Source organism: Dermacentor andersoni, chromosome 5 (genome assembly GCF_023375885.2).
Source record: "Dermacentor andersoni chromosome 5, qqDerAnde1_hic_scaffold, whole genome shotgun sequence".
NCBI classification, from domain to species: Eukaryota; Metazoa; Arthropoda; class Arachnida; order Ixodida; family Ixodidae; genus Dermacentor; species Dermacentor andersoni.
The window spans coordinates 113,092,261-113,106,650 of NC_092818.1; the positions used below are offsets into that span (position 1 = coordinate 113,092,261).

Here is a 14,390-nt window from a genome sequence, read left to right on the forward strand (position 1 = left end):
AGGCAAACATGAACACATCCCACTCGAGCGCGGACACTCGCTGTCAAAATGATGGCTTGGGCAAGCGCGGTAACAGCAGCGAGCGAAGTGACCTGCGTTCTGTCTGCCGCTTCAACGCAAACATCGGCGAGAAAACGGCACGCACAAAGGTATAAACCGTCTCCAGATCGCTTTCAACAGACAGCGCACATGGCCGCACGCCGCCACGCAAAGTACGCAGTTGCTAGCGGAGTAAAAGCCGTCCCCCCCACCCTCCCCCCTCCCGCGCTGCCCCCGCACTTTCCTCCCTTTCACGCGCGAGATTGAGCCACGATTGTCAGCCCCCTGTCAGTTCCTGACAGTTGCTGCCGCAGCTCCCCAACGCCACCCCCCTCTCCCTCCCATCTTTCCACGACCTTTCACTAGACTGAAGGCTTGCTCTCCGCCTTCCACCCTGATGCGTGGAAGAGTGAGTCGCGAACGTCGGCTCCCCTCGGTGAGTTTTCACTAGCACATATAGCATTTGACTTGCGGCGCCGCGCTGTTATCACCCTTGGACGTTACACGGAACATCACGCCGACGGCGATGGCAAAAATGCGCCTGGAGAGTCCGTATCATAGCTGTTGCAATAATAACACCATTTCGTTACTGTCATTGAAAGCGATAGTATAAACAGTGGAACGAACCACCGTTCTGCTCGCCCGTGTATTTTACGCTATTTGCAACTACGGACCAGCCAGCCCAAGCGCATATCCCTATTCCATCTTCAGCAAAGCAGCGAGAGGTAGACTCCTGCGCAGTGATATTTTTTTTCTTTAGAAATAACACAACATCGCTTGAAAAACATCTATTTATAGTGTTCCGATTTTGTTGCATACTTGAGGACGCTATCAGAAAGAAATTTCTTTGCAAGCAGCTCTGTCATGCACTTATAAGGCTGAGAGCGATATGAAACAGGCGCACTGCAGAGAAGTTTGCTCCTACCATTCTGGCAGTTCGATGCCCGTCCTACCAGTCACGCTATCTGCCTTACGAGTGTTACTGAATACCACTTGCATACCTCTGGCCATCGACGTTACTCTGGCGAACATCACGCGCCCGTGACAAATCGTGACCCCTCTCGGCAACAGGCAAGCGTGCCTCTTGATCGCAGCCTGGCTTCACTCCACCGGGATTCCAGGTGCAGTTGCGCCTGATACTCCCTCTCCCAAGGTTTGCAGAAGTTTTCATTAAAATGTACCACTCTCCGCCCTGCGTAATGTGGCTTGCCGCGCCTCTCCGCATCGGTTACATTCATTCCCCTCACCTTCGGCACTACTTGTATTAGCTCTTACATATGGCCCGTCAGAAAGTTCCAACGGCGGACCACATTCAGCGATGAAAGCAGAGTCGATTCGGTGCCGCGTGTCCCATCCCTTGTACGTCTCTCTCTTTCCTATGAGAATTAGCAGTTCTCAAAAGGACCCACGGTGGTTGCTTAGTGGCTTTATATTATTTGCTTAGTGGTTTTATATATTAGTTTGCCCCTTTGACTGGGGCAAAATGGCAGAAAAAAACGCCCGTGTAGCACGCAGCGTGTGAACTTTAAGGAACCCCAGGTGGTGGAACATAATCCGGAGTACGACACTATACGGCGTGCCTCACAATCATATCCCCGGTTTGGCACCTAAAACGCTGGAAAAAAACAAAAAGAAATTGGCAAAAGTACTATGTGTTGACTCTCCAGTATAAGACTGTTTGCGCTTATATTAGGCAGGTGTCAGTGACAGATCTCGGACGTAGAAGTATATTCTGCGCCTCAGGCAACAGCAGAGACATCTTCAAACACTCCGAATTACATATAATGCGTGCAACTAAATAGGCCAAAAGGTAAACACCAGTGAGATTCAAGAAATACGGATTGCCTGCCGAGATTAGCGATCAGTTGCGCACTGGTCAGTTACCCTTTCTTCCAGCCGTGAAAGTGTGAGTGTCACTGATGCCTTAATGTGCCACAACAATGTGAACTGCGGGGACAGCGAGACAAATCGGGTGGAGAAGGATTTATGTCTCCGTATGTAGAGCAAGAGGCGCCATATCGTACCACATGACGGGAACGTGAAATTGTGGAGAGCACAGCTTCTTTCTTTGAGGAACTATTGATGCGACAATCATTCGAACGCCTGCGAGTCCGTACGCCATACTCCCTGGAAGCGGCCATGCTCACGAGCAGGTGTCGTTAAATTGAACCTTTAGTTTCGGCTCTTTCTATATCCAGGTGCAATTGAACGCATAGGTAACTTCATAGGGCTAATATTGCGCCGATCTGAGCGTAAATTGATGAGACTTAAATAAAAAGAATCCACAAGCTCCAGCAATTCCTCCCGCCTTGAACACATTTACTGAGACAGCCACGAGTTTTCACGGCGAAGACCACCACCTTCTCAAAAACAACCTCAAAAACAACGCCGCCTCCCTCCGTTGCAGCATTCTCTACTGTGACCTCCGAAATACACGCATGGACACCACCACACTAACGGCACATTCGGCTGATTATGCCAGGCAACGACGCAGTTTGCGCGGATTCCAAGGCCTCTCGACATTGAAGCCAGGTAATTCATGCGCGAGCCAACTTTACTGCTGCTCCCAGTGTAATCGGAGAAGTCACGTGATCGAAACTCTGTCGAATATCGGTCGCTCTCCTAAATAAAACCGCTTCCGTACGCCTCTGAGATGGAGCGGGGTTCTCTGAAAAAAACCAGATGGATGTGTTCCGAGTGCTCGATTTCGGCCAGCGGAATGTAAACCGCCCCTGCCAGAGTACTCTAGAGTGATCGAAAGCCACCATTGGAATGTGTCATAAGAGTCTGTGTGTGGCAAAGACTGCGGAACAATTTTTTGCGCTGCAGCTTTGTGGTTAGCGCACCCGGCTTCACATCACCATAGGAGCAGGGCTTCGATACCCTTTTATTTATTTATTTATTTATTTATTTATTTATTTATTTATTTATTTATTTATTTATTTGAAATACTGCAAGCCAGTGATTTGGCTCGAGCGGGAGAGGCTTCATGTAAAGTACGAAAGTACAGAATCAAACAACGCAAGAGATGAACACAGGGAGCCATACATATCATAAAGAAAAAAAAGACCGTCTCATAAAATTTGCTTAACAAATGTGGTGGTTTTCTTTTTATGTAAAATATTTCTTGGCTCATTCTAGGCAGTTTAGAGGAGGTACTACGTATCTATCTCACATCGTTCCATGACTATTTAATCGAAAAATTCGCACTTTCACCGCACTTTGTAGCTTTCATTGAAAGCTACAAAGTTTGCTGTAGATTTCACTGAAAGCTACAGTAATGTTTAGCGTTCCGCTGGAGCTCCTCGCACAGTGTTCTAACATGCGGAGGTGACACGATGTGACGTAGCAGTCGAGATAACTGCTGCTTTGCATCAGGAACAACCCCGTAGAAACCAGGCCTCTTACAACGCTGGCGCGATTACAAGCGCCGGCAGCGGCATTACAGGTGTCGTACCTCCATGTTGCGCGAGATGATACCGACAGAAAACTGCCAGTGCTTGTCAGTCTCCAATGAAAAGACAAAACATTGGAGTCTGCTGAATAACCAGAATATTTTCTGCCATGAGTCAACAACTTGGCGATTGGGGAAAAAGGTTTGTGATTTTTGTCGTCATCGTCATCGTCGTCGTTGTTGTTGTTGTTGCTGTTTTGTCGGCATTTGGTACTCACTCAATAACGACAAATAACTGATGACAGAATTGTCCTCTTGATATCTCGCAGGTGCGCCCTACTGCCCCGTGAAAACAAGAAAGACGTCGAAAAGAATACTTCGCCTTTCGTTTCCACGTTTAGTGGAACTCCTGTTTCGCGTAAAGTTGGAAGGCCCTTGTATAGTTCGCTCCTGCCAAAAACTTCTAACAGAACAGGTATCTAAACAGAACATCTCGACAAGCAAAAAATAAAAAGTACCACAGCAACGTATAAGGTGGCCCCTTGTATTGAGTGCTGCCGAAGGGTTTGAAAGGGAACGCGGCTGCACTAGCTCGACTGCCACTCCGGAGAAAGCTAGAATCTCCGTTTACCAAGTACGTCTAGCACTCAAGTAACGACACATCGTGTTTGCCCTCGGCTTGAGACGGGATGCGCAAGTTCGGCTCTGCGGCTACAACTCTAGCGAAGAAGTATACGGGAGAGATGAACAAACTAACGAAGTGGTGGAACCCCCGGTCGTGCAATTGCGCTAAAAATAAAGAGTTGAAGGAAGAAAAAAAAAAAGAGTATCTGAGATAGGCGATGACGAGATAAAAGCGCGCGAGTGCCTGATTGCTTTTGCCTGCGGGAAAGCCGCAGCTAAGGGTTTAATATTTCCTAGGGTCGCTAGCGCAAACACTTCGCCCAGGGATAGAAATACTCCCTCAGACAGCAAGGACATACGTTGAGAAGCGAGACGGGAGTTGAGAAAACCGACGAAAGAAATCTATATCGGCGCACGAGAAGTGTTCTGCTAGGAAGTACGGCTAAAGAGAAGAAGGAAGTAAAAGCCATTTTAGGAGAAAGCTTCTCGCGGCGTCGAAAAAGTGGTGCAGCGTATTTCTGTCTATCCGCTCCAATTCTTGTCATTCTATAGCCTCTGTAAGTATTAAAAAAAGTTTTTTCGTTTTTTTTTGTTTCTTGTGAGACTTTTAATACAGCACAGCGTGGTTTAATATGACAGATTTAGAAGAGTGAGAAAATAACTAAAATAGTAGCGTAAGACACATGCTACAATACCAAACGGCGACACCGGTGCCCAGAAAAGTAGCCAAGCGTTGCGCGAAAAGGAAGTTGTAAATTAGAAAGGATGCCAGTTGACTGAGTGACGAACGTATTGCAGTTACTGTAGAGGGAGAGAGAGTAAATAAAGAAAAGGCAGGGAGGATAGCCAAACGCACGTTTGGTTTGTTGCCTTGTCTTAGAGGAGGGGATAAGGTAAGTGAGAGAAATAATGAGTGGAAAAGCGCTAGTTTCGCGCGCATGTGAACGTCCACACCGAGCGTTTAAACGTTCGCAGAAATCTGTTGACTTGGAGTGTTGTAGTAATGCTATCGTTGCTTCCTGCGCCACTGTCGCGCTCGGCCATGGTTCAACGATAACCGGTGCTGAAGACGGTCTTAAGTCCAGCCGGTTTACGCTGTGCCCTGAGAGGTACACGTTGGGCATCTTACCGTGAACAAAGGCACAAAATGTGTTCACTGGTGCGTTCGGTTCCACAAGAGTCGCCCATAGCCGCGTCGCATACTGCAATTTGGAATGGGTAATTGGAACTTTGGAAATGCTATACACCGAGCCAGAGGCGTCATGGCACTGTCGTGTCAGAGGGTAAGTGTTTTGGCGGCAACTGCAGCTTCAAGGAAGGATCCAGTGTGTTGCCTATACAGTTTGAGAGTTTGGAAAACGGATACACCTGTTCGAGCCGGGAACTAAATCATTTTTGTGTTGTCCATTTTGGAGGGGGGGGGGGGGGGGATAATTATCGTTCGGACTCGTTCATGACTGGATCAGTCAGCCTCATTGGCAAGCTAGAGGACAGAGAACGCGTGCGATTCAGTTGACGAGATAATGTCATGCACAAATGAAACGTCTCGGAAGGCTTCATTTTTCTCTTTGACTTCTTTCCTGTTTAGCGGTTATTCTGTCCGTCTAAGTAAATGCTATCTATGCAGCAAGCCCTCCAACTAATAGGTTTCACCTTTGAAGTTTTCATTATTGTCTGTATTTCTGACTATATCTCAAATACTGCGGCTGGTAATGACGCCTTCGTGCAAACGCCTATTTAACTACTATAGCGCAACGAAGATGCACGGCTATCATGCTCAAATCAGACGACAAATTTGGCACGATAGAAAAAAAAATGGAAGTTGCAGACATTTTACTGCGAAGCTGTCTATGACTACCCTCAGAAAAAACTGTGGCGGCGAACCGAAAATGCCTTGCGGCAAAGCCAATTTTCTCGCGAATCCTCGGTAGCTCTCAATCTAATGTAGTTATTTCGGGGAAAAAATCTTCCTGAAATGGCCCGCTAAGACGCCTCCATCATTACGCTGAATTTAATTTACCTGTCTTAATTGGTTAATTCACAGTAAAGTTGTAAACATTACAGAATTCCCGTCTGCTGCCAACACATTGGCATCTACGGAGGGATTATGATTACAGAAAACGGCTTTAACTGTTGTTTTATCAAAACTATCCCGAAACTAATTATATGAAAATTAGCCGCTGAGGCCACCCTTACATCACGCCGAATTTCATTTACTTTACTTAATTACGTAGCTCACAGTGAAGTCGTAAATATTGTGGAATCCCATCTGCTGTCAATACATGGGCTTCTACGGGAGGGAAACGCACAGCCTCATGCTTGTCCGCTAGAATAAAACTCCAGTCCTTCCAAGTTTATTCAGCTAATTAACTAGGAAGTATACTCAATCGCAAATGGCAAGCAAACGTGTTTTGTTTCATGCACTCGTTTGGACTGCGCCCCGGTCAACCCGTATCGTCGCTCGGGTCGAGGCTCGGTTGAACGGCCACCTGCGTCTAAACGACGCTCCATCGCAGCTACGTCGACAACACCTGCGTCTTTAGGGCGGCGTCGTAAAAGCCTTTCGGTGGTAGTATGTATGACGTAGTGCGGGACGTAGTGCGCGCCTGATATTTCTTTGTATTTCGCATAAGTGACGCATACATAATTGTATGTATAGTTAGACTACCGGCAAAACTCTGTACGAACATAATTTATACCAACATAGCGGCTTCGCTTGGTCAACCACCTTCACGGGGTGGAACGGCTCCTCAATTCTCTTACTTCAATTATCTTCTTCTCTGCTTTGCTTCTTCTGTGCATTTTTTAGTGATGTGATTATTACTAGCTTTGATACATTCGTGCTTGGAAACAGCCGTAAAACCCACGCTAAGTTCGTTAAACAGGCACCTGCACAGATTTTGTGTATGCGTCACAGAAGGGATTTTTCTGTGCGCGTGTGTGTGTGGGTGGGTGGATGCGTGTTTTACCATTAGAACTGTGCTCCTTCTGCAGAGCATGTTGATTATCTTAATCTCCGTTTACATTTTTCAACCATGCAGCAACTGTTGCTGCTCCAACGCAATAACATTTGTAACTGTATTCGGTGGCACTTAACGGCTAGCCTAGACGGTCCTCCTTTTCCGCATCTATATTTCAGCGCTATGTTGTTAAAATAAAACCGAGGAGATTTTAAAAAATGTTTTTTTAAATCCCCTGGACTGAAACCGATGTGAATTGGGCGCACGCTGGAAGGCGCGCGTTTGAGTGGTCACCGTATATGAGCGCCAAGTTCGTCGTATGAGGTATTTTCCCAAATTAAACTCTCTTGGGGCGCATATATTGCTTTCGCTTCCGTACTCCCAGGCTTCACATTTTTCTAGGTTATCGTCTCGGCGCTTCTTTTAAATGCTGGTACGTTGAAAAACACGTGTATAGGTAACACGAAACGTTTGTTGACGAGAACCTGAGCAGGTCATGGAAAGACAGACTGACCGTCTACGCTGGCTATGCAAAACCAGTTTCGCACTGAAAATACCAGAGAGAAACAATTATCGGACCTAATGTTCTGCAGCTGCGTGGGCAGCCATGGAGTTACTGCAATTCTGCAAGGACTGGCAGTACCCGGGGCGCTATACCTTAAAGCTATTCCAATCATTTCTATTCCATTTCTGCAATCAGCCCTCCATGAATGGTCAAAATCTTTTTAGACCTCCCCCCCCCCCCCCCATTTAGGACTAGCCGGGTGCGCGACGAGTTCGCGTCCTCGCCGGACCTGCAATAAAGTTTCTTCACTCACTCACACATCACTCTCACTCACTCACTCACTCACTCACTCACTCACTCACTCACTCACTCACTCACTCACTCACTCACTCACTCACTCACTCACTCACTCACTCACTCACTCACTCACTCACTCACTCACTTTGTCACACGACGTCGCGAAAACCGCGATATCACGCCATCTGATCTGAGGTCTGCACACTGATTGTGCATGATTAGAGCGAACAAAAGAAAAATAATTATTTCTGATTCGACGCATTTTTGCCATTAGCTCTCTGCTATTGGTCAAAAGATTTTCGGTGGCATCCACTTAATCTGTCTTTCACGCGACTTCACAATACCACGAAAACTCACTGCGTCAAAGTGACAGGTACGCGTTAAGGATGTATTAATATGCAGAACAAAACAGTTTTTTTTTTGGGATCACGGGGGACTGCCCCGTCCGAAAGGAATTGAGGATGGCTGCCGCCGATCACTTAGGCACTGCCTACTCGCAGCTGCCTGAGAGCGTGGGTTTATTTGCGTATAAGAAAACGTTTTGCGTGGCCATATAACGTTATCGAGCCCTTTCGGCAAGTGGCAATACCTTGTACAGGACCTGAATAAAGTTTTTCCTCCTGCTACTCCTACTTTCTTTCGGCACGTTTACGACATGCTTCCGCCAACTCTTCTATGCTGGGGATCCGTTACAGCGGCATTCTTAACCTTCCGTCGCCCGCTGCCGCGATTTTCGACCAGCCACTGCAAGATAACTGAGGGAAAGCGGACCAATCGCAGACGCCGGCACCCTCATCTTCATCCGGTCATGTATTTTCAGTGCGCTGAAACCCATCGAAACCCTCTCCACTTGAGCGTGCTCCTCGTCTCTTGTTCAATATAGCCAATGTAGGCAATGTTATTCGTTTTTAAAGCAAACAAAAGTTACCTGCTATAAAAGAGGAGAGCTTTTGATTAGGCTGTTCAGGTAACGTGGTGGGTAATCGGCCGATGCTTGCGTCGGCGGTTACGTAAATTTTACGTCACGAGATTGGAATAAAACATATTGGTAGTTTTACTTTATAGGGCCCCAGAATTTGTTTATTGTTTTTCTGCTCTTCGGTAACCTTTTAAAAGCTAACTTATTAACGGAAGTGTGATTTGTGGTCGCTATCGACATCACCAAATTATCTCTAGTCAGATCGTCAACAACGGCCGTGGTTTAGTTCATAACTTTCGTACGAGACGCGTGAAAGTTGGCACAGAGAGACAGAGATAAAGAGAAAAAACAAAGAGAGGAAAGGCAGGGAGGTCAATCAATGCCTCCTAGATAGCAGGCCTGTGAACTCTACTTCATGATATCGTGCTACTTGGGTTGAAATTTCCACTGTCAAGCCCGGCGTGATGAAAGTGGTGGCGTCAAAATCACCGTAGCTTGGCCGGAAGCATGTCCATTAGATTCTATGGCAGTCGGGCAAGGTAGCTTGACGTCATGAATCGAAGAGCACATGCCTTGTGCTCTCTAGGAGGAGTTGGGTCAACCAGACGAGTGCACGGTCTGCTATCCTGCACTGGGGGAAAGAAAAATTGGGAATAGAAAGAAGAAAAGAGGGAAGTAAAGCGAGAATTGGGCAGTTTTCAGTCACTTCTATAGCTCTGTTAACGTCGCTTAGCAGCACATGTACGAAAACAGTGATTGCTGCATAGTTTATCTGACACCTAAAAAGCTCACAAAGTCTAAACAAGAGCAGCACACAATTATGTTTCAGTGGATGCCGCTACATTGTAATAGTTCGGTCAACAGTGCCACCGATGCGACAACACGATGAACACATATCAGATATGCGGTATTTTCCCCCCGCTATATGAGGAAGTAACCTGCACTATATTCTAAAAGTTACAAAATGGTTGGGACCATGGCCGACAAGAACCATGCAACAATGTCGTGTAATGGTTTCTCGACATTGAAACATTATGCGTTTCCTTTTTATTGCTTGCGTATGTGTGCGTGTATTTTTTTATCTTTTCCTAATCACTGTTTTGCTCTAATGGCCAAGGCTGTGACTTCATAAATGCATTATCATCGTCATCGTCATCATCATCAGCCTACTTTATGTTCACTGCCGAACGAAGGCCTCTCTCCGCGATGTCCAAATACCCCTATCCTGCGCCAACCGATTCCTACTTGCGCCTGCGAATTTCCTATTCTCATCTCCCCACCTAGTTTTCTGCCGTCCTCAGCTGTTCTTCCCTTCTCTTGGCACCCATTCTGTAGCTCTAATGGTCCGCCTGTTATCTATCCTACACATTACATGGTCTGTCCAGCTCTATTCTTTTCCTTCTTAATGTGAATTAGAATATCGGCATTTTCTGTTTCCTTTCTGATCTACACCGTTCTCTTCCTGTCTCTCAACGTTATGCCTAACATTCTTCGTTCCATCTCTGCGCAGTCCTTAACTTGTTCTCGAGCTTCTTTGTCAACCTCCAAGTTTCTGCACCATATGTTAGCACCGGTAGAATGCATTGATTGTACACCTTTCTTTTCAATTATAGTGGTAAGCTTCCAGTCAGGATCTGTCAATCTGTGCCGTATTTACACCAACCCATTTTCATTCTTCTGTCAGATTGCTTCTCATGATCAGGATACCCTGTAAGTAACTGACCTAGGTAAACGTGCGCCTTCACAGACTCTAAAGGCTGATTGGAGATCCCGAACTCTTGTTTTCTTGCCAGGCTATTGAGCATTATCTTTGTCTTCTGCATATTAATCTCCAAACCCCACTCTTACACTTTCTCTGCTAAGGTCCTCAATCATTTGTTACAATTTGTCGCCAGTGTTGCTGAGCAGGACAGTGCCGTCTGCAAACTGAATGTTGGTGAGATACTCGCCGTTGGTCCTCACTCCTAATTCTTCCCAGTTTAATAGATTGAATACTTCTTCCAAGCATGCAGTGAATAGCATTAGAGAGATTGTGTCCCCTTGCCTGACCCCTTCCTTTGTCGGTATATTTCTACTTTTCTTGTGGACAATCAAGGTAGCTGTGGAATCTTTGTACATATCTTCCAAGATATTCACGTATGCCTCCTGTACTTCTTGATTACGTAATGCCTGTATGACTGCTGGTATTTCTACTGAATCAACTAGCTTTTCATAATCTATGAAAGCCGTATAGAGAGATTGGTTCTCGTGAACAGATTTCTCGATTACCTGATTGATGAGATCGATGTGATCCATTGTAGAGTATCCCTTTCTGAAGCCTGCCTGTTCTCTTGGTTGACTGAAGTCAAGTGTTGTCTTTATTCTATTTGAAATTATCTTGGTGTATATTTTATACAATAGTGGAAGTAAGCTAATGGGCCTATAATTTTTTTCAATTCTTTATCGTCCCCCTTTTTGTGGATTAGTATGATTTTGGCATTCTTCCAGTTCTCTGGAACCCTTGAAGTCGTGAGACAGTTCGTATACAGGGCCGCGAACTTTTCAGACTTGACATGTCCGCAATTTTTTATTAAGTCGACTGCCCCCCCCCCCCCCCCCCATTTCATCTTCTTCTGCTGCTTTTCCCCGGTTCATGTCTTGCAAGGTCCTTCTAAATTCATCGCTAGTTATTGAATGGGCCTCTGTACCCTTTTCAGTACTACATCGAATGGAGGTTGCGTGGCTGCTCTGGGAACTGTACAGTCAGCATAGAACTCTTCTGGTGCATTTACTATATCATCGAAATTGTTGATTACATTACCCTACTTATCGTTCAGTGCATCTATCTTCGATTGTAGCATGCCAAGTCTCCTTCCTACTGTTTTGATACGTCGTTTATTTTTTACTACTTCCTCAGTCTCTCTCCCGTTATAATATCGAATATCCCTTACTTTCTCCTAGTTGATCAGTTTTGAAAGTTCCGCGAATTCTATCTGATCTCTCGAGTTGGTCACTTTCATTCTTTATTGTTTCTTTCAGAGGTCCTTCGTTACTTGGGTGAGCTCACCTATTGGTTGCCTTGCTGCCTTACCTCCCATTTCAAATGCTGCTTCTGGAGCCAGCCTCGTTACGGTTTCGTTCACTACCTCTGTCATCATCTCGCCGTTCTAAGGCTGCAGATTTGTTTGCAAGAACCAGCCTGAATTGGTCGGCTTTCATACTTACTACGTCTCGGTTGGGCTGTTTCTTCTTGACTAATTTTACTCTTTCTTTCTTTCTTAATATTGAGGTAAATCCTATACCTCACTAAACTATGATCACTGCACTTTATCATACCTAATACTTCTACATCCAGCACTATGCTCGGATCTGCAGAAAGTATGAAATCTATTTCATGTCTTGTTTGTCCATTAGGGTTTACCAGGTCCCCTTTCTGTTACTACGCTTCCTGAAGAAGGTGTTGATTATTCATAGCTTATTCCTTTCCCCGACTTCTACCGGTATCTTTCCTCTAGTGTTCATAGAATGGATGCCGTAGTTGGCAACTGCTTGCTCACCAGCCTGCTTTTTGCCCAATTTTGAATTGAAATCGCCCATGACTAGAGTATACTGAGTCTGCACTTTTCTCATCGCTAATTCAACATCTTCATAAAACTGTTCTATTTCTTCATCATCTAGAGTGGAGGTCGGAGCGAAGGCTTGTACTACATTTATTCTGGGGGGCGTGTGCTGGGGGGCGTGAAACCGGCACTACTATGGCTGTGCCATTCACGTCTTTGCTGCTCTTCATGCAGGTTGGTGCTGGCTCACTTACGAGCCGCTGCCCCGTCATCACCGAAGTGAACATCGTTCAAGGGCCGTCGTCGCAAGTTACCAACCCGTCATGCGCAGCTGACACTGTTTTAGAAAACACCGACTTCAACATCACCGAGGAATACTGCAGTGCCGCTGCTTTTGGACGTTGCGCAACTCGGGTCGAGCTACCATGGGCTGTTAGCAAGCACCACTTCCATGTACAAAAGGCGGTGAGCTTCAGTCTGGATTGGGGGCGTGAAACCGGCACTACTATGGCTGTGCCATTCACGTCTTTGCTGCTCTTCATGCAGGTTGGTGCTGGCTCACTTACGAGCCGCTGCCCCGTCATCACCGAAGTGAACATCGTTCAAGGGCCGTCGTCGCAAGTTACCAACCCGTCATGCGCAGCTGACACTGTTTTAGAAAACACCGACTTCAACATCACCGACGAATACTGCAGTGCCGCTGCTTTTGGACGTTGCGCAACTCGGGTCGAGCTACCATGGGCTGTTAGCAAGCACCACTTCCATGTACAAAAGGCGGTGAGCTTCAGTCTGGATTGGGGGCGTGAAACCGGCACTACTATGGCTGTGCCATTCACGTCTTTGCTGCTCTTCATGCAGGTTGGTTCAGATGATATATGTGCGCAGTGTGTTTTTGCCTTGCCGGTTTCACCCCCTGTGCTTTTCACGAGTATATGTTCGCGATCAGGGGCCAGGCGACCTTCTCGTAGAAGGAAGACTCACTTTTTGCTGCTTCGTCGCGCTGCATTTTACTTCCTGCTGTTGTTGTTATGCGGCGATGTTGAACTAAATCCTGGGCCCGGTGACACGATACTGCAGCAACTCTTGGATGGCCAAAATGAAATCAAGCAGAAGCTAACCGCTATTGAAAAGTATCAAGCAGACAATAAGGCTGCTATGGCTAATATGAATGCGCGTATGACCAAGATTGAAGCAACTATTGACAGGTTCGAAGAATTACGCAGTAGCGTTGCAGAGTATAAGTCGAGCTGTGATTCCTTCCAGGCTAACTTAGCATCGTTGGTACACAAGGTGGACGATCTTGAAAACCGTAGTCGGAGTTGTAACTTAATCTTTTTTGGCGTCGACGGAGATGACGCGCGGGAAGCATATAGAATATCTGAAGAGCGTGTTCTCAATCTGTGCACTTCAGTATTACAAGTCGGCGAGGTGGAAATAGAAAGGGCACACCGACTTGGCAAATTTAGCGCTGACAAGCAACGCCCTATAATTGTCAAATTTCGTTCAGATAAGGACAAACAGAAAGTTCTGCTGGCGGCGAAGAAATTGAAAGGTTCAAGAATTTCCATTTCGGAAGATTTTTCTGAGCCATTACGAAAGAAAAGAAGAATGCTTCTTGAATATGCGAAGGAACATCAGTCTGAGGCAGATAAAGGGTACGTAAAGCGTGACGTACTCTACTTGCATAAAATGAAGTACGTTTATGACGAATCCATGGGGAAGGTTGTGCGAGTTTGACAAAGCCGAGAGAAAGGCGCGTTGTTATCGTTCCTTATCGTTAACTGCAGAAGCCTCCGAAACAAAACAGATGAATTTTTTAACTTGGTTGACATGAGTAAACCATCTGTAATTTTGGGCACTGAATCGTGGTTAGATGGTAACGATAGGGATTGTGATGTCTTTCCTAGCAACTACGTCAGCTATAGGAAAGATAGAGACTGTCATGGAGGTGGTGTGTTCATTCTCGTTGATCAAAATATACAGTCGCAGATGTTACGCAAGTCAGATGATTCTACTGAGGCTGTCTGGGTGCAACTTCGTTTGAAAAATGGAAAATCACTGGCGGTGTGTTCCTTTTACAGGCCTCCTGGCAGTAAGGTACAGGTTTTAACTA

At 46.0% G+C, this 14,390-nt stretch overlaps 1 protein-coding gene across 1 annotated transcript in view; it reads left to right on the plus strand.

The window, feature by feature from the left end:
• Positions 1-14,111, plus strand: part of LOC140218563 (uncharacterized) — a 60,898-nt gene extending 46,787 nt beyond the window's left edge. The window contains exons 2-3 of the mRNA XM_072288348.1: positions 12,396-13,586; positions 13,689-14,111. Coding sequence (XP_072144449.1) covers positions 12,396-13,586; positions 13,689-14,014 — 1,517 coding nt within the window. The 3' untranslated portion in view covers positions 14,015-14,111. The remainder of the gene's footprint in view (positions 1-12,395; positions 13,587-13,688) is intronic.
• The last annotated feature ends 279 nt before the right edge of the window (positions 14,112-14,390 follow it).